The 19,197-nt window shown below is 32.5% G+C and overlaps 1 protein-coding gene across 1 annotated transcript in view; it reads left to right on the top strand.

The window, feature by feature from the left end:
- LOC134704827 (uncharacterized) overlaps positions 1-19,197 on the top strand; it is a 101,909-nt gene that overhangs the window by 21,151 nt on the left and 61,561 nt on the right. The window contains exons 3-5 of the mRNA XM_063563608.1: positions 1,039-1,107; positions 8,823-8,996; positions 16,177-16,246. Coding sequence (XP_063419678.1) covers positions 1,039-1,107; positions 8,823-8,996; positions 16,177-16,246 — 313 coding nt within the window. The remainder of the gene's footprint in view (positions 1-1,038; positions 1,108-8,822; positions 8,997-16,176; positions 16,247-19,197) is intronic.

Below are 19,197 nucleotides of genomic sequence, written 5' to 3'. Positions count from 1 at the left end.
TAAATGTAACTTAGTAATTAGGATTTGAAGGCACAGTCACACTAAAACACAATCGAAAAACGCTCACCACTTTGAAAAAAAATCAGATCATTGTCGTGGTATGAGTGGCATGCAAATATATGTTTTTTAATTTTTTTTTATGATGCTACTACGTCCTCAATACGCTTCTTCAATGATCCCGGTACGATTATATCATGTTCTCATCACGCTTATTCTGCGAGCTCACTAGGATTATCACTATTTTACTACGCTCATCACGTTTTCATAACGACCATACCACGATTTATCCGATTGCAGCACGATCTTAACAAGCTTCAACTGCGATTATACAGCGCTCCTACCACGGTCATATTAGAATCATATCATGTTCAAACTTCGATCTTACTGTGCACTCAGTTATAACGCCAACATCGTGTTCAAGAAATCAAACTTCTGTTCCAATTCCTTAATTTGTTTTATAAATTAGTTGATAGTCATGTCAGCATCAAATACATGTAGTAAGTATCAACCAAGGCAAGAAAAAACAGTGAGAAAAAAAACCTTGTAGTAGGGATCAAGTTTTAGATGGGCATCTAATAACAACATTTTTCAATCTAATGCACCTCACGCCTATGGAACGTTCTATCTCTTCTTCTTAAATTTGTCTGCTATAGACCTCAAATAATTTGGGCCAGTTGAACCTGAAATCCCATGAAAGCATGCCACTAACATAGAACTTAAATTATAGTACAATATGTAACCATGAACTGATTACACTAGCAATTGGTATCAAACAGTACACATTTTACCAGGATTAATTTAACGGTTACTCAGCGCTATTCGCTTATTTGCTAGAATTAAAATCAAATAAGGTCACCCAGCTAGTACTTCATGTTCTATTCACATCTATATTTTGTTTTGCGTTTTTTCATTCTTATTATTCATATGAAAATGTTATAAAACATTTCCAAATATAGAGTATAAATAATAATTTTACTCTTTTCCAGACAAATTAATTTGGTGAAATATATAATAAATATTAAACACTTTTTTTTTTAGAATATGCTATTACTCCAGTACATACAGATATAAATGTGGAAGAAGGTTCAGTCGGAGGAGATGCACAGGGTATTGTATAGATTTAATTATAAGTATTTAAAACAACCAATCAAATTAATTATTATATGGTAAGGTTGAACGCAAAAGTTAGGGACCTGGATTGATGAATTTTATTTAACGCATCTACCACATTGAACTTTCAATATAAGATTAAGCAGATCAAAACATAACGACTGAATATATTATACCAAATTGCGAACTTTTCAATTAATTGTATACATGTATCTGTTGTATAGTTGTCACTGACTCAGACGTACTTGAAAATATAATTATTTTCCGTGACTGTATCTTACATTAATTTGTAGGACCCTTTACTATAGATAATCTAGCTGATCTGTAAGAATAACATCTTCATGCCTTATATATTATGTAGTAGTACTGTAGTACGAAGCTAGATTAAAACTGACGTGGAAAGGTAACACCCGGCCAACGCAAGCTTCATTTTGAAGCCGAGGGTCGTGTGGTCTAGCGGGACGGCTACAGTTCAGGCAATTTGGTATCACGATATCCCAGTAGCATGGGTTTGAATCCCGGCGGGGGACGCGAAAGCAAATTTACAGATCTAACATTGTTGGGTTGATGTTTAGACGAGTTATATATACAACTCGTTAATATTTTTTTTAGCTTTTCAAGAAAATATGACATATACAAAGAACATTAATAATTTTTAAGTCACTCATTAATTTATATTGAAAAGCAAAAACATTTATCTACATATTTAAGCAAACATTCACAGGCGAGCGATTCATGCTCTGGAGAGTCTCTTGTTTTTGTGGACTGTTAATAGTGTAAGTTTTTAATGATAATATATATTTGTTTTGATAACTCATAAAACACATTATTTCTTTTACTGCTATTACAGTACAACAACTCATAGCAAATGTTGTGATGGATATTCGGACTATACAAGTGACTGCAGCTATCGTAAGTGTCATTTTACATTTAAGTTTTACTACATTTAACCAAATATCATTGTTTGCTGAAACACACATGTACACAAGACACGCAAGCTTTGTAATGCTGTTTACCATTTCAATGATAGCGGATATGATAGTTATCAAAGGTACCAAGATTATAATTTAGTACGACAGACGCGCGTTTCGTCTTCATCACCCATCAGTGACGCTCAGATCAAAATAGTTGTAAAGCCAAATAAGTACAAAGTTGAAGAACACTAAGAACCAAAAATTACAAAACGTTGTGCAAAATACGGTTAAGGAAATCTATTCCTGGGATAAGAAAATCCTAAGTTTTCGAAAAATTCTAAGTTTTGTCACAGGCAATTTATTAAATAAAGACTGTATAATGATATTCATGTCAACACAGAAGTGCTGACTACTGGGCTGGTGATACCCTCGGGGACGAAACGTCCACCAGCAGAAGTGTTAATAGTTATAAAAGGTACCAGGATTATAATTTATTACGACAGACGCGCGTTTCGTCTACATAAGACTCACCAGTGAAGATCAGATCAAAATATTTATAAAGCCAGATATGAGTCAGGAAAAGTGTGACATATGTATTTCAGACTAAACTGTTGTTTCATAAACTCAAATGTACCAAATAACGACCCTAAGTTTAATCTTTCTCTTATTTTGGCATTTTTATTCTCGGCTTTATGTTCTAAGTACAATTCACTATGTCTTTACTATTTAAGAGGTCACATTAGCTTTAATTATAAATTTACGGAAATGGGATATCATGTTTTGGAAATGATTTGAAATTAAAGATATAGAGCACGGGTTCTTATCCGAGTTTGATCAAACGTTTTCTCCTTTATGATTATGTGAGCCTCTACAGCATTTTCTACTGTTAATAGAATTATTTTATTTATTATAAGAAATTTCCCTTTTAAGACATTTCCATAAGATTTTACCATGTAATTCAGTTTTATTTAGATGCAAATTTCGACTAATGAGTTTGAATGTCCCTTTGGTATTTTTTTCGCCTCTCAAAAAAACAAAACTGAACAACGATATTTTTTGTTCCGAAATCAGAGATTAAACACCTTCCGAGGTCAAAAAGACCCCCCTATAATATCTGCCAGGGAAAATTAAGCATAGTGAAGGTTTGTCAGAAGGAAACCCATTGCAAACAATACAATCCTAAAAAGAGAATAATGACCATACAGGAGCCTTTAAACAAGAACTGTTCAAGATCGGCTCACCGCTACTGGTTATCGTTCGATAATACCATTTCGAGTACCTTTGCCTACGAACAGACACACAGATGCCCGTATCCAATATAGTGCAGAGCTCGCCAAAGTCGGAAATTAACGTCGTGGAGGAAGATCCATTGTTCCAATTGAATTCGGTTTATCTTCCTTGGCCTATTGTAGCCCGAATTTGAACCAAATCGAGCATATATGGGACACTATTGGGCGTAAAGTGCACGAAAGGACACCCCAGTTCAAACAGGTCATGAAATAAACAATACCCTTCGTCAAGAATGGTTGCTGCTAGCTTAGGAACAAATGAGTCGACTTATGGCAGGAATCAGAAGACGTTAAGATGCTGTTATCCGTTTGAATGGAAGCTGCGCACAAAGTACTAATTCTTTGGCGAATAACGATCAACCATGATGTGAACACTCATCTAAATATTAATTTTGAAATGTCTGACATTGTAAAGTTCGACTACAGTAAAACTTGTAAAATGCTTCATTTTGTTAAAATAATTTAGGTTCGATAAATCCTTTTTTTTCATACATGTTTTGTTCGTTTTCAAGCCAATGTTATCATTAACTACGTTTCAATATTATTTTACAAATATTTTATCATATTCCATCCAAAATAACAGACTGATTTTTCAAGTTTTAAAAAATCAAGGTGTTGCAATACTTTTTTCCATGTGTATATATATTTACACCATTATAACATGACCATAGTCCGTTTGTTTGCCACTGATGAATGAACATATCCATTTGGTTTTCTACGCCTAACTTTCATCAACTCAAAAAACATCAATCGGCCTCTAATTTAGTTACACTAAAAAGGTGTTTATAACTCTTAGGCGGCCAGATAAGCAGAAAATAAACTCACCATGTCATTTTCCACAGAACAGTTTTAAAATTATCTTACTCAATTTTAAATTCTTTTTTTTTCATAAGTTTGTCTACAGAAATAAATAATTAAATGAATGACAAATTTTAAATGGTTGAGGGATACAGCATTCTGTTGAATAAGATTAAGGGTTAAGTCATATTTCAGCATGTGTATGGCTTTACATTAGATCCGCGATTCTCTGTTTTATACCTCACAATAAAGACATTTGTTTTGTGTTTTTGGAATGGAACCTTTTCTTGACATTTGATTCATTGTTCTTAAGAGATTATTTAATGTACAGTCGCATTGATGTTACTATAAATATTTCAAAAACCATTGTCAACAAAAAAAAAATGATAATCATAATGCAGTGCTATTTCTTTGTAATTATATTTCATATATCTGTCTTAAAAAAATTAATGCGTTTCCCTCGGTTTTAGTTTGTTACCCCGATTTTGTTTTTTGTCCATGGATTTATGAGTTTTGAACAGCGGTATACTATTGTTGCCTTTATTCATGGTCAACAGCCCGGTATCTATAATACATGTTTTTCAATTTCTTTCATATCGTTGGTGATATGGAATCTGGAATTTTTGTCTAAAATCATAATGCTGTCATAAGCGTAAAGCAAGAGTTTAGTCTGATTATATAATGAAGATCCTATCTTTAACATAGTGTAAATATAAGCAAATTGTTGATGTTTTACCAGTCCAGAAATCTGTCCGCATTTTTCAACAAAATGATAGCGATACAATCGTAGCCTTACTTGGTGGTATTACAGATTTTATGCAATCTGTGAACTCTGACAACTGGAGAAACATGATGTGCTACTTGGCAGATCATCTATACTATTAAACGAGAAGACCTCATTTTGGGTGTCGCTTCTCTTCTTTCCACAATAAATTGATCATCATACCTCTGTGTCCTATGGGTACAGTACATAATCGCATTTGTCATCCATTCATTTGATTATTCGGATTGAGTTATTTTGGGTGAAAAACGTGAAAAAAGACGTCCGGATATGTTTCCGTCATTGGGCGAAATTTTAAGTCAGATTAGACTTCCGGTTTGTGTTTTTCTGTATACTTTGAACATACATTAATACTACGAATACAGTGTATTTTCTGTCTTATATCCGTCATTGGACGAAATTTACGTCAAATTAGAACTCCGGTTTGCGTTTTTCTTTTTACTTTGAAACAAATACATATTCTACGAATAAAGTGTATTTTTCTGTCTGATATAATTTTCAGGTTTACTATCCACGGCAGTCACAGGGTTTATTTAATAGAGAGGGTCTGAATAATCAACCAATGACCGCTGTGGATCAATTATTAAACTGAGAATTGACGGTAAAAAGAAAATACACTTTCGGGACGTCTTGAACGGGTGTTTTTAAGATCGAAATTTCAGGATTGTCCATTTCGGGATCTGGGATTTCTTTTTTTCGAATTTCGGGATGTCGAGATATTCGGATACCTCAGGATTTCATGTTTTTAAGCCCAAGATATTGGGATCAGGACCCCTCCGCAGTGGCGGATCCAGAAATTTTCATACGCAGGGGCCCGTTGACTGCCTAAGAGGGGCCCACTCCGGTCATGCTTCAGTGATTCCCTATATAAGCAACTAATTATTTTCCCGAAATGGTGTGGCGGACCCCCTGAATCCGCCCAGTCCCGACCCCCCTTTAATAAAAGTTTATTATATACAGATAAGCGCTAAAATTATTCATATGTCATTAAAATTGATAGAGAAGAAACAAATAAAAAGATTTTTTTGTGGAAAAGGAGGAGACGGGCTAGAAAAACAATTATCCTGTCCCAAATTACCTATGACTTTAGATACCTTTTCTGAAATTCTCAAGTCACTAAATGTTAAACAAAAAAAAAGAAGATGTGGTATGAATGTCAATGAGACAACTCTCCACAATAGACCAAAATGACACCGAAATTAACATGTAAAGGTCACCTTTCGGCCTTCAACAATAAGAAAAAGCCGATACAGCATAGTCTGATATAAAAGGCCCCGAAATGACAATGTATTTAAGATCGAAATTTCAGGATTGACCATTTCGGGATCCGGGATTTTTTTTTCTCGAATTTCTGGATGTCGAGATACTAGTATTTAATTTGTATAATAAATTCAGAACCTCAGGATTTCATGTTTTTAAGCCCGGGATATTGGGATCAGGGCCCCTCCGCAGTGGCGGATCCAGAATTTTTTATACGCAGGGGCCCGTTGACTGCCTAAGAGGGGCCCGCTCCGGTCATGCTTCAGTGATTTCCTATATATGGAACCAATTATTTTCCAGAAAAGGGGAGGCGGGCCCCCTAAATCCGCCCAGTCCTGACCCCCCTTTCATGAAAGTTCATTATATACAGATAAGCGCTAAAATTATTCATGTGTCATTAAAATTAATAGAGAACAAACAAATAAAAGGATTTTTTTGTGGAAAAGGAGGAGCCGGGCTAGAAAAACAATTATCCTGTCCCAAATTACCTATGACTTTTGATACCTTTTCTGAAATTCTCAAGTCATTAATGTTTTACAAAAAAAGAAGATGTGGTATGAATGCCAATGAGACAGCACTTCACAAGAGACCAAAATGACACTGAAATTAACATTTAAAGGTCACCTTACGGCCTTCAACAATAAGCAAAAGGTGATACTGCATAGTCTGATATAAAAGGCCCCGAAATAACAATGTAAAACAATTCAAATGAGAAAACTAACAGCCTTATTTATGTACAAAAAAGGAACGAATAAAAAAATATCACTGAACAACTGAATTACAGGCTCCTGACTGAAATGGGAATTTCGAAAATAAAGGAGGAGGGTTAAAAAAAACATTTTCCTGTCCCCAAGTACCTTTTAGTACATTTGATACTTTTCCTGAAATTCTCAAGTCATTAAATCTTGTACAAAATTCTTCCTACAACACTTTACATCCTTTCAAATACGCTCTGAATGCCCACGATTTCGCGTATATTTTAATCTGTACGGAAAATTGAAAGGCGAATTATCTGAGCATAGGTTTAATTTTGGTCACTAAAATATCTAAACAAAAGAGGGGCGAAAGATACCAGAGGGACAGTCAAACTCATAAATTAAAAAAAAATTGACAACGTCATGGCTAAAAATGAAAAGGACAAACAGACAAACAAAGTGCATGACACATCATAGAAAACTAAGGAAAAAACAACACGAACCCCACAAAAAGCTAGGGGTGATCTAAGGTGCTCCGGAAGGGTAAGCAGATCCTGCTCCACATGTGGCACCGTCTTGTTGCTTATGAAATAACAAATCCGGTAAAAATTCTAATTCGGTTGGTCACATATAGGTAGGTCACATTCACGGAAAGTCATAAACGAATGTAGCAGATAGATAAACATATATATAAGAAACATGATTGTTTTGCCCTATGTTTTTAAAAATAGCAAAAACAGTAAACGATCAATATACATATCTGAATTCATTTCTAAATATAATAATGAAAGTTCTTCAGTTAACTGTGTATGGAGAATTTTGAATAGTGTTAGAAAGTGGTGAACAATTTTTAATTAAAAGGCTACTATTATCCATTATGTGCCAGCAAATACAGCAACCTGAAATCGATAGAGCAAGCAAGGGGTGTGTCTCCAGGTGTTTGAAGATAGCCGTTTCAAGAAATTTGGATATGATGTAGATTAAATTGTTTCCACCGGTTATTTGTTTGTATCCACACCTTTTTGTCAATATAATCGAACTCTATGCGATAGTCATACAAGTGAGAGGTTTATCTTACTTTAAAACAAGATTAAATCCATCATTCTCTACATAAGAGTTCTCTGTCTGTAACAAGTCAGGTATTTAATAGTTGTTTCTATCGTAAGATGTGTTTGAGCTTTTGATTATGACATTTTAAAAAAGGTCTCTCCGTAACAAATTTTCTTTGGAGTTCGGTATTTTTTTTATTTCATTTTAAAAGTCTGTTGTTTCCTATTAATTTTTACTTTTTTTAAAGTGGTTTTACTTTATCTAGCTTTACCTCATTTGATACTCTATGGTATTACCAGCAATTTAATATGTTGTTATTCTGTAGATACAGACAATGCAATTTCCCATAGGAATCCTCTTTGCGGCTATAACTGTGACACCTTTACTATGAAGTTTCATGAAAAAATATGTAACTTTGCATGAGGAAGTTGAAACCTTTTTTTTTGTTATAACAAAATGATGAACGAACAATTTCAGAAAGGTTTGTTATAAATCATGCCATTACCGAAGTACTGACTACTGACCTGATGATCCCGTCGAGGACTGATAGTCCACCAGCAGAGGTATCGAACCAGTGCTGTATTAAATAAAAACCAACGCGTACAAAAATTCCATTCATCAAAAGCGCTTTTCTTTATAAAACTTTATCAGGACCGCTTAAAGCTGTATATTTGAAATAAGGGTTTGAATAGTCTATCCGGTTACGTTCAAAATTATACTTTATCCATCCCTCTGTTTAGAACTACCATAGTCTGTATTTGTAAAACAAAGCAGGCACACTAGTAAGATCAAATAAGATGTATACTTAGTTTTTTACTACATTACGAGCAAAGATTGCGGAATACACACAACCTACCATAAGTGTAGCACTGTTTTAGGAAAATAATTGCATTTATCAATAACATATTTTTCTTTTCGTTATAAGCTCTTTGTAATGGAAAACCTACTCCGCTTGGAGGATGTTCTGAGGTAAACCCTACAGATACAATATATTATAGAGGAGGAGGAAGTAGAAATCAAGGAGGAGGAACCTGTGTATCACCAGGACTATGTGCAGACTGCAAGGACGGATTTTACGCAAATTGGGCACTTTGTACAAGTAAGAAGACAAAAACAATATGCAAACTTACATCGAATCGTGCTCTTTATACAATTTATTCAATTAGATATGTGATAGCTTGTCATGCAGCTGCATATTTTAGATGATAATTAAGTATATTGTACAAAAATCTAGAGATAATTGATGGTGTATCATGAAGTATGTATAATATGCCTAAATCTACTTCATATGTAGTAACGCATATTCCATAGTCAAGTATATTTTATATTCATTAAGATTTTTGGGAAAAAGTTCTTTGATGATATTTTTTTTCATTTAGGCCTAGAGTTCAAATAAGTCATTGCTCTGAAAATGTTCCGTCATTATATAGTAAAAATAAACAATGGTTATTATCAAAGGAATTGGTCAGGTGCAATAACAGTATGGTATTCATAAGAATGGTATATTTGATGAGTTTGTTCGATTTAGAAAGCAAGACTGTACAGGACTCTTATTTCATAGTGTTTTTGGGAAAGAAAAATGAATCTTCCGTGATAGCATAAAATATCACTGATATTGCCAAATTTTTTAAATCAACTGTTTACAAACTATGAATTGTTCTAAGTACTAATAATCTTCTACCATAGAAAAATGAGCTGTATTTGGATTTTTTTTCTATCGGAAATTTAAGTTCTAAATTCTGTATAAGTGCATTTTAATCTAGCCTTGTTATTTCTTTTTTCAAGTCTCATTGGTAGGTCTTTTGTAGACGATTTTGCGTCCGGCACACAATTGTTTGAATGACTTTCTTTATATTTTGTTACGTCTCGATATAATCAGAGCAATAACAGCCGAACTTGGGTTCAGTAGAGTCAATGTTAAGTCGTATTTCATTCAGATGTGGGTTTTTTTTCTTAACGCTATATAGGTTATACATCCTCTGCATATGTAAAATAGTGACAATTTTATATACAGTTTGTATATTATACTTAGAACTTAAGAGAGAGTGACCTTTTATTTGGTTGCATAAGAAAGGCAATTTGATCAATTGAACACAATGTTTATATTTTTCGAATAGAAAAATGATATATTTTTCAACTGTCTCATTATAGTAGTATTAATATCGATATAATAGAATTAATATCGGCATGAAGATAAGCTCATTGTTGTATTGCCCTCAGACGTTGGCTTCGGGTAAAAGAACAATAAGCTGATCTTCATACCTCGGGAAATATATTTTGATCTATTGCATAGTAACATATTAAATAACTGTATAATATATATTTCCTCTAAATATCAACACAAAAATGTTAAATCTGCAAATTTGCGAAAGCAAAGTTGATTTTGTTACTCGCCGGTATTGATTGCAGACTAGCTAAATTATCGGTCGTAAGGGATTGTAAGACGCAATTATCGAAAGGTACGTCTAACAAGTGACATTTTTACAACAAATCAGTGAATATGATACACAAAATCAGTGGATATAATACACGGCTGAAGATGTTATTCCTAACTATTTTTAATATCCCCACGACATCATCAAATCTGCATTTTTACGGACGCAAATATTTGTACTTCCCTCGACGGGATTCGAACTCATTCATTTATGATATCGACGCAATACCGCCTGCCCTGTGTCCAGCGCTCTAGTCCACTCGGCAACCTAGGCTGAACAAAAAAAAAAGCTTTCGGTGGTCTACTGTTACATTTCCTCGTCAGTAGTATCTAGAGTTGTATCACAGCAGATGCATACAGAAGGAATGGTTTTAAGAATAGCTTAATTATCTGTCGTAAACGATCATAATATTTATTCCCAGAAATGACTAGCTCGTCTTCACAAATGACATTTCTATGACGGATCCATCCATTGGATCCCTAGTTAAGGTTATGCACGGCTGAATACACACACATATATATTTATATTTATTGTGTATCGCAAACCAGCAAATCTAATACCCACAGAACATCTGAAGATTCAGAGCAAACACAAAACAATTATAATATGGGCCAATGATATTTATCAAGGGAAAATATTTGCAAACAAGACGAAATTTAATCTCCCTCATGCGAAGCTCTGATTCCTTTTACGGATTTGGCTGTACTTTTTGGACCTTTTGGATTATAGCTCTTCATCTTTTATATAAGCTTTGGATTACAAATATTTTGGCCACGAGCATCACTGAAGAGATATGTATTGTCGAAATGCGCATCTGGTGCAAGAAAATTGGTACCGTTAATTTTGTTAACCTTATTTATTTATATGATATAAAGATATTCATTTCACGATTGATGAGTGGTAACGTTTTCTTCTCGCACAAACAATTGCTTTACATTTGACGTCTGGATGGCTGCATAATTAATTTTTGATTATTGAATTATTAATGTAAAAACCTTCAGATATATATTGTTTGTCTTTTAACAGCAGGTTCGTTGCACAATTTTGAGGCTTCTGTTGCTCATAATGCAGTTAAATGTAACCCTTGGTTAAAGCTTTGTTTGATTGATCTTGCGTCTGAATTTCCGTTTTAAAACTAAACTCTTAATCTATGGCAGATTTTGAAATTGAAATTGCTTATTTATCCGGGGAAAAGAGTATCAGATAATTTCACAATTGAATAATGTCATATTATATCGTCGCCGCCGATAACGATGACGCAATCCCTAGATTAGAACATCATTCCAGGTGAAGGTATGTCGCTCTACAACAAATTGTGGATTGTTTTAATATAGGAGGTAAACTATTATCCGGAAGAGGGACAAAATTTGCAGTTTCGACCGAAGCTTGCGACGAGTAAAGGCACCGCTGTTTTCAGTACCGGATATTTTTTAAAAGGAATTAAAGTAAATATTCAACCGTCTAATGGGTGCAAAAGTGAAAGATAAAGTTACCTAAATATTAACAATGAAATAGAAATTATTTAACATCATTTCAATCTTGAAGTCTATAAATGAATTCATCTTATTGATATTTTTGGTTGCCATTGCGATTTGGTTGACCATATGCATTACAGTTTGTTTACTTCAAAAATGTTTAAAGACATGCTCCCGTTGTAGTACATTTTCACTGCACTGGTTTAAGACAAGTCATTTGTCGTATATGTGCTGTATTGTTTTCCGTTTGCACAAAATTTGCTATAGATTTGGGAAAACACAAAATTACCATAGGTTAGGAAATTATAAAACTTTCAAAAGTTTAGGATTCTACAAATTTGGCCATAGATATGGGATGGTATGACGTCATATTTGCCATATATTAGGAATCTGTCATAGATATGAAACCCACCATAGATTTGAGTCCTACATAATATATATATATGTAAATATTTTCCCTACGGTTATCTAAATATTTGTATTATTTCTGTACGACTGTCAGGTAATTTATGGAAGTGTCTGTTTTTTAAGGTTTAGAACAAAGGTTTAATAATAACTTTAAAGACATAGTTCAATAGTTTATGCAATGTTTATAGTTTTCGGATACTTATATAATTCATATAAGATACACCGTTGTTACATAATAGTTCTTACTATTAAAATGTTCCGAAATGTTTTATTTGTATAGCCTTTATGAATTGATATTTAAACAATTAAAAGTATCTTATATATGAGTCGAACCCATGTATATCATTTCTGATTCTATTATCAAATATGTTATTACATACGTTGTATAACTAGTACGAGCATGTACATGACTTTGCATTTTTTGTGTGAAAATCGCTGTGTGATGTTTTCATGTGCTCTTCGAAAACTAGAAGACGGTACTATTGTTTTTTTTTTGTGCAAACGAGATATTTTCAGGAAGAAAGAAATATAAAATTTCTAAGACACAAGATATTCAAAGTTTCATTGAACATGTAAGTATATCTTATGATCATCTAAATTGTTTTTATATAGAAACATAATAGTTCTAAAAGCTCGTGTTATACTATGGCTGGCTATGAACTAGTAGATTCATTAAGAAATAAACCCTAAAAAACGCAGTGTCATGCATTTAATTGCTTATATTACAAAAAATCATATTTTTCTTCGCTTGAATCTTTTACAACACCGATAAGCGTCATTAAACATTATATATATATATATATACACATACATTTTGAATATGGATGCAGATTTATCATCGATCAATCACTCATATGTTTTGCATTTATATCCAATACATTTCAATGATAAAGACATATACAAAGGCTAACCAAAACTTTAAACAGACTTCTTCAAGAGGATATAATTACCATACTTTCAAGATTTGGTATTGATATTGATTCAATCATAATGTCTTTGCATCGGTTATACACACATTATTCTAAAACAAGTTGATGCCATGATACGGGGTTATGTTTTTCTCATATATTTGAAGATGGTATGATACTATATCCCAAACGGGATGGATTGTGCCTGATACTCATATGATTAAGACATAACCTTACGATCAGTTTGAAATATTTCTGGATCTGGCATGTCTGTAAGTGAGCAAAGCCAATATCGCAGATCAGCTTTAAAAGACTTATCAATGACAAATGTAAAACCATTTGAATTAGAAGAAAACTCACGGCCTAATTTATGTCCAAAATTATAAAAAAAAAATATGTAACGACAACCATTAATTACAGGTTTCTGACTTATGACATGCCAATACATATGTGGCGGGGTTAAACATGTTAGTGTGGGTTCAGCATTCCACTAACCTGAGACATTAGTGTATGCAACATGAGAACAGACCATAAAAATCAGTTGAAAAAGGCTTAACTCATTAAATGGATACAAACATAAATACATCTAACAACAATACATAATGGACGTGGCCGGGTGCTTGCATATCCCATCGACAAAAATAGAGTACTCGCAAATACTAACTAACAGCTAGTTCAAATTCGTTGAAATGCATTATCATTTATATGATTATGTAAAAAGGGTAACTGTTTAGCCAATGTCCATTAACAACCTTAGTAACTGTTGAAAAACTAAATATTTTCTATTTCAGAAATATATTGCCTTGCTGTATTCGTCAAATCCTTCGGAAAATGTGGTCCTAATTGAGTGTCAGCTTCGTACTTGATGTGAACCCTTAACTTTCGTGGTTAGAGCGTCCAGGAGTCTTTTGTATACCAAAAGTGCGTCTGTTTGTACAAAGTTATAAGCCAGGTATTTAGGTTTTCTTTTTTGCAAATGCGATTCGACTGACTATATTTTATATTGTACAAGTGATTAGATATAGGAAGATGTGGTGTTAGTGCCAATAAGACAAGATTACCCTATAATGAACCAGTATTCTTATTAAAATAAAGAATTTTTGTTCTTTTCCTCACTTTGATTTTATTCTAAACATCAAGTATTGAATATTTCATTAACTTTTTAACAGAGAGGAATATGTTTGATGATGTATAAAGTTGTTTTTTTAAATTGAGATGTTTAATATGTGTATTAACAAGAATATATAATTTTTGGTCTACCTATCTCCTTTCTTTAAATTTATCAATTGACGATCTATCAACTATATGAAATTATTTTTAATTATCAAATCTTGAAACTGTTAGACCGTGAGCGGAAGTCTTCCTCATATATGTCAATCAATTCCACGAATCTGACTAAAGGAACATAACAAAACATGTATCAAAATTAAAAGCAAAAGATATTTAATGAAATCGTCTTAAAACATATTTCTTTGTACATCGTTAAGCTACTGTAGCCTTACCTTAGACATATTTTGCCTAAAGGTAAGTTGCTTTTACTTAAACGTAAAATTATGTAGATTGGTAGTATTTCAAAATTCAATTTTAGACTACTGAAGATGTTTTAATATAGTCTTTCTTTAAAAAGATTTACTCTTCACTGGAATGCTGGACATGAAGTAACTTTTTAATAAGAGAAAGTGCAACTAATGGTTGGAAAAAAGAGTACAATTTGTTATTGAATAAAAATAAAAAAGATCTAAGTCTACTTTTTAGGTAAAATATCAACCGATAATTAGAATACTTTTTATTCAGATAATATGTAAATGTTTTGTTACTTCATAACAGGAGCAATGTTATTTGTAAGCATCATTACTAAATGATAATAAATATAACATGAATATGAAAAAAAAATGTTTAATAATAAATTTAAATTTTGAGTCTTTTTTGCTTTTCAAATTAAAAAAAAACAAATTATGCAAATATGCCATGAGCTCGATCATACAAAATCAAGTAATAAGTGTTTCGAAATTCGAAATTTTATTCATTTTAACTATAAACCAGCCTTTTCTTTTTTTTTTAACAAAATGTTGGTTTTTAGTATAACATAATTGAAAAAAGAACAACATTGACTTGTATTCTCTTCTTATGTTGAGGATTTTAAAACTGTAGATGTAGTTGTTGTAAATTATATCGATAAACATGAATATGTCAAGCGTACGATCTCCATAGATGTTGAGTAAAGAACATGTTATGGTTCAAATGCAAAAGCTTAGGCGGTATAAGCTTATCATGGCACAATTTCTTTGTTTTAAGCTTTTCAGTAATATATTTGATTTTGTATTGTGTGCCTCAGCCTCAGGTAGACGAACATTACATTTTGCGTATCGAATAAAATGCATGATATCATTGAAGATTTTTTCAAACCACTTGGTTACGGTCACAGATGGTAAACGTTAAACAATTATAACATTTCTCATACCATAACTTCCTCCTCTACAAGACAGTAGTGTAACAGCATAAAGTAATAACAAAGGGTTCAAATCAGTGGCAAAGGGATGAATACAAATCGAAAAGAAAACCAACGTACGCAAGACGAATGAAAAAATGACACGTAGAAACGATTAAAAAATTCTTATGGTCACATAAAATACCAAAAGGACATTCACAACTCATAGGTTGATTGAAACCGACAACGCCGTGGTAAAAAAGTAAAGACATTGAAAAAAAGATCGTTTGGAATATGCGTGTCCCATATGACGTCGATATGTTACCGTTATCACAATACCGTCCTATTTGCATGGATAACACGACGGGTGGCACAGCGGAATCTGCTTCCCTGTCTATAGAACCTAATATCAACCCAACTTTCCGTGTTGTGTTTTGTGAACTTTTATTTGTTTGTTATTATTTTTCTTTTTAAATAATGGCGTTGTCATTTTATTTTTGATTTATGATTTTGAATGTCCTTTTGGTACCTTTTGCTTACCTTATGCTATACACAAACCACTGTCAAGATTTATTAAGTTGAAAGGAGTTGTTTATTTATTTTTGTATCAATATTTATATTACAGCGGTAATGATGATGAAAAACGTATATTATTTGCTGTTATGGCTCCTGTACATAACTATAGTTTTCTGTGGGTAAGTTACATATTTTTTTATCAGTATGTATCAGTTTCGGTGTTTGAAAGGTGATAAGAAAAAATGAAAATTTCAATAGCACTATTGACCAATTGTTAGTAATTCTGCTAATCTAAGTCAGCTCTATTTTTTTCTGCAGGTTAAGCTTTTAAAATATTTCGACACAATTATCATTATATTTATCACATGTATGCATTTCGTATTGGCATTCAATAAATAACTACAAGAAGGGTGTAAACCAAGGACATCTTGGTTTTTTAAAGACAAATGGCATTTTATAAAATAGATAAAGGAAGATGTGGCATGAGTGCCAATGAAACAACTAACAGTTTATGTAGGTGCAACAAAATTGTTACCGTTAATTTTTTTTACAACCAATGGGTCGATGCCTCTGCTGGTGGACTATTTGTCCCCGAGGGTATCACCAGCCAGAGCCAGTACTTCTGTACTGGCATGAAAATACGGATTTTGTGTGTTATTAAAATTTGCTGTTACAAAATATTAGAAATTATTATAAATTAAAGAATGTACCTCCCTCATGCAAAGCACTGATTCCTTTCAAGGATTTGGCTATACTTTTGGAACTTTTTGAATATAGCTCTGCATCTATTATATAAGCTTTGGGTTTCAAATATTTTGGCCACGAGGATCACTGAAGAGACGTGTATTGTCGAAATGCGCATCTAGTGCAAGACAATTGGTACCGTTAATTTTATTACAGGTCATCACCAATATTATTATGAAGGAGAATGTAGATGCACGAATAACTCAAATGTCTGCAACTGAAAACAATAATGTTTATAATTTTTTATGGTCAATCATAATGTCCTATTTATATATCTTAACTTACTGTATTATTTGTAAAGTTTATACGAAATTGTTATCAACGTAGTCTTTGTATCACCGATGATTCATTTAATAGCAATGAAGAGACGTTTTTTGCCATAAACCTGGTAAAACGAACTTTTCTCCCCTTTTGAGATATGTTCATGAATTATAATTGTAATTCATACATAAGATATTGATACATGTTTTTTTGCAAATAAAAAAATTACGAAAAAATACTTAGAAATGAGCGAGTCATTATTTTGTCTGGATTGAATTATCACCCGTTACGTTTTGTTATTTAATCTCTCTGCATATAGTTATCAAAGGTACCAGGATTATAATTACGTACGCCATACGCGCGTTGTCTACATAAGACTAATCAGTGACGCTCATTTCTAGTACAAATTTTTTCCAAAATTTCAAAAAGTTGTGCCAAATACGGCAAAGGTAATCTATGCCTGGGATAAGAAAATCTGTAGTCTTAGAAAAATTTAAAGTTTTGTCAACATGACAATTTAACAATACTAGTGCCATATTTCTATATTTCAGATTGTGTACATATTATCGTTCAACATCATATAATAGTAGGTGTGGCTGGAGAAGATGTACAAAATATAGGTATGTTAATCATCATTTATTCAAATTTACGTTTATAAGTTTAAGTCCCTTGTCATGGATATATATGAAAGATATATTTACTTATATAAAGCATGAAATATTGGAGAAAACAAGAAAACGATAAAAAAAAACACTTATTGGCGTATTACAATTTTCAATTTGTTGTCTTTTGTTAGCTATTATTCGTGTTTTTCTTTGTCAATTGTGTTCTCCTATTTATTTATATTGTATTCCTGTTATGTTGTGCTGTCATTTTAATGTTATATTTCACATGGCGATAAAAGAGGGAGGTTTGGCATAACAAAATCTGGTTCAACTCACCATTTTTTTCCTTTCAAAATGTCCTGTACCAAGTCAGGGATATGGCCTTTGTTATATTATAGTTCGTTTGTGTGTGTGTTACGTTTAAACGTTGTGTTTCCGTTGTATCGTTTGTTTTCTGTTATTTTTGAGTGTGAATTCACATTACTACAAGACGTGTCACGGTACTTATTGATCCAAAATTCATGTATTTGGTTTTGATGTTTTATTTTTTATTCTCAATGGATTTTGTCTAATGCTTAGTCTGATTCTATGTGTGTAACATTTTAACTTTGTTTCGTTGTTCTCCTCTTATATTTAATTCGTTTCCCTCAGTTTAAATTTGTTACACCAATTTTGTTTTTTGTCCATGGATTGATGAGCGGTATACTACTGTTACCTTTATTTAAAAAGAAAATCAACATAAAGATATGGAACACAATGAAATATGAACATATCCACTTCTTAAATTATTTCGTTAATTCAGTTTTAATTCAAAATTGGATGAAATAGACGAGATTAACAAAGAGACATATCTACAAAAGAAATCAAATTACATAGAATTTAACATTTATAGGATAGGTTACGATACAATCTTCAACAATGAGCAAAACCCATAACGCAAAATCAGCTCTAAAATGCCCCGAAATGACAAAAGTTAAACAATTCAGACGAGAAAAGAAATGGCCTAAATTATTAAGAAAACAATGGACGAAAACCAAATATGATATATATAACAACTTATAAAAAACAATCGGTTGTGGTAGTTTTTTTTTACATAACCACAACACAAAAGACACTGCATATAGACATGAGAGTACTATTCAAAGTATGATCTGATCTATGTAAAAAAAAATGAAAAAATAAAAAAGCAAATATGATATACAGAAACATACGACAACCAATGAATTACAGCTCCTGATTTGTGACATGTACATACATAATATGATATGGTTAAACAAGATTTAAGACGCCAACACTCCCCTTTGTATGGGAATGTGGTATACAAAAATACAACACAAGAACAAACTATGGAAATCAGATGAAAAAGACTCATGTTGTCATATCGATACAAAATAGAAGTACATCTTACGAATTGTGGACCGGATGTAGCAGGGTATTTTAAACATCCCACCTTAAGAAAGACGATAAATACATATTCGAGATTTCTCGCAGATACTGAGAGCAAATTTCAAGCCACTGAC

The sequence above is a fragment of the Mytilus trossulus genome, chromosome 2 (assembly GCF_036588685.1).
Source record: "Mytilus trossulus isolate FHL-02 chromosome 2, PNRI_Mtr1.1.1.hap1, whole genome shotgun sequence".
NCBI lineage: Eukaryota > Metazoa > Mollusca > Bivalvia > Mytilida > Mytilidae > Mytilus > Mytilus trossulus.
Note: the sequence above shows the minus strand (reverse complement) of the source record. Positions and strands in the feature narration are given on the sequence as shown.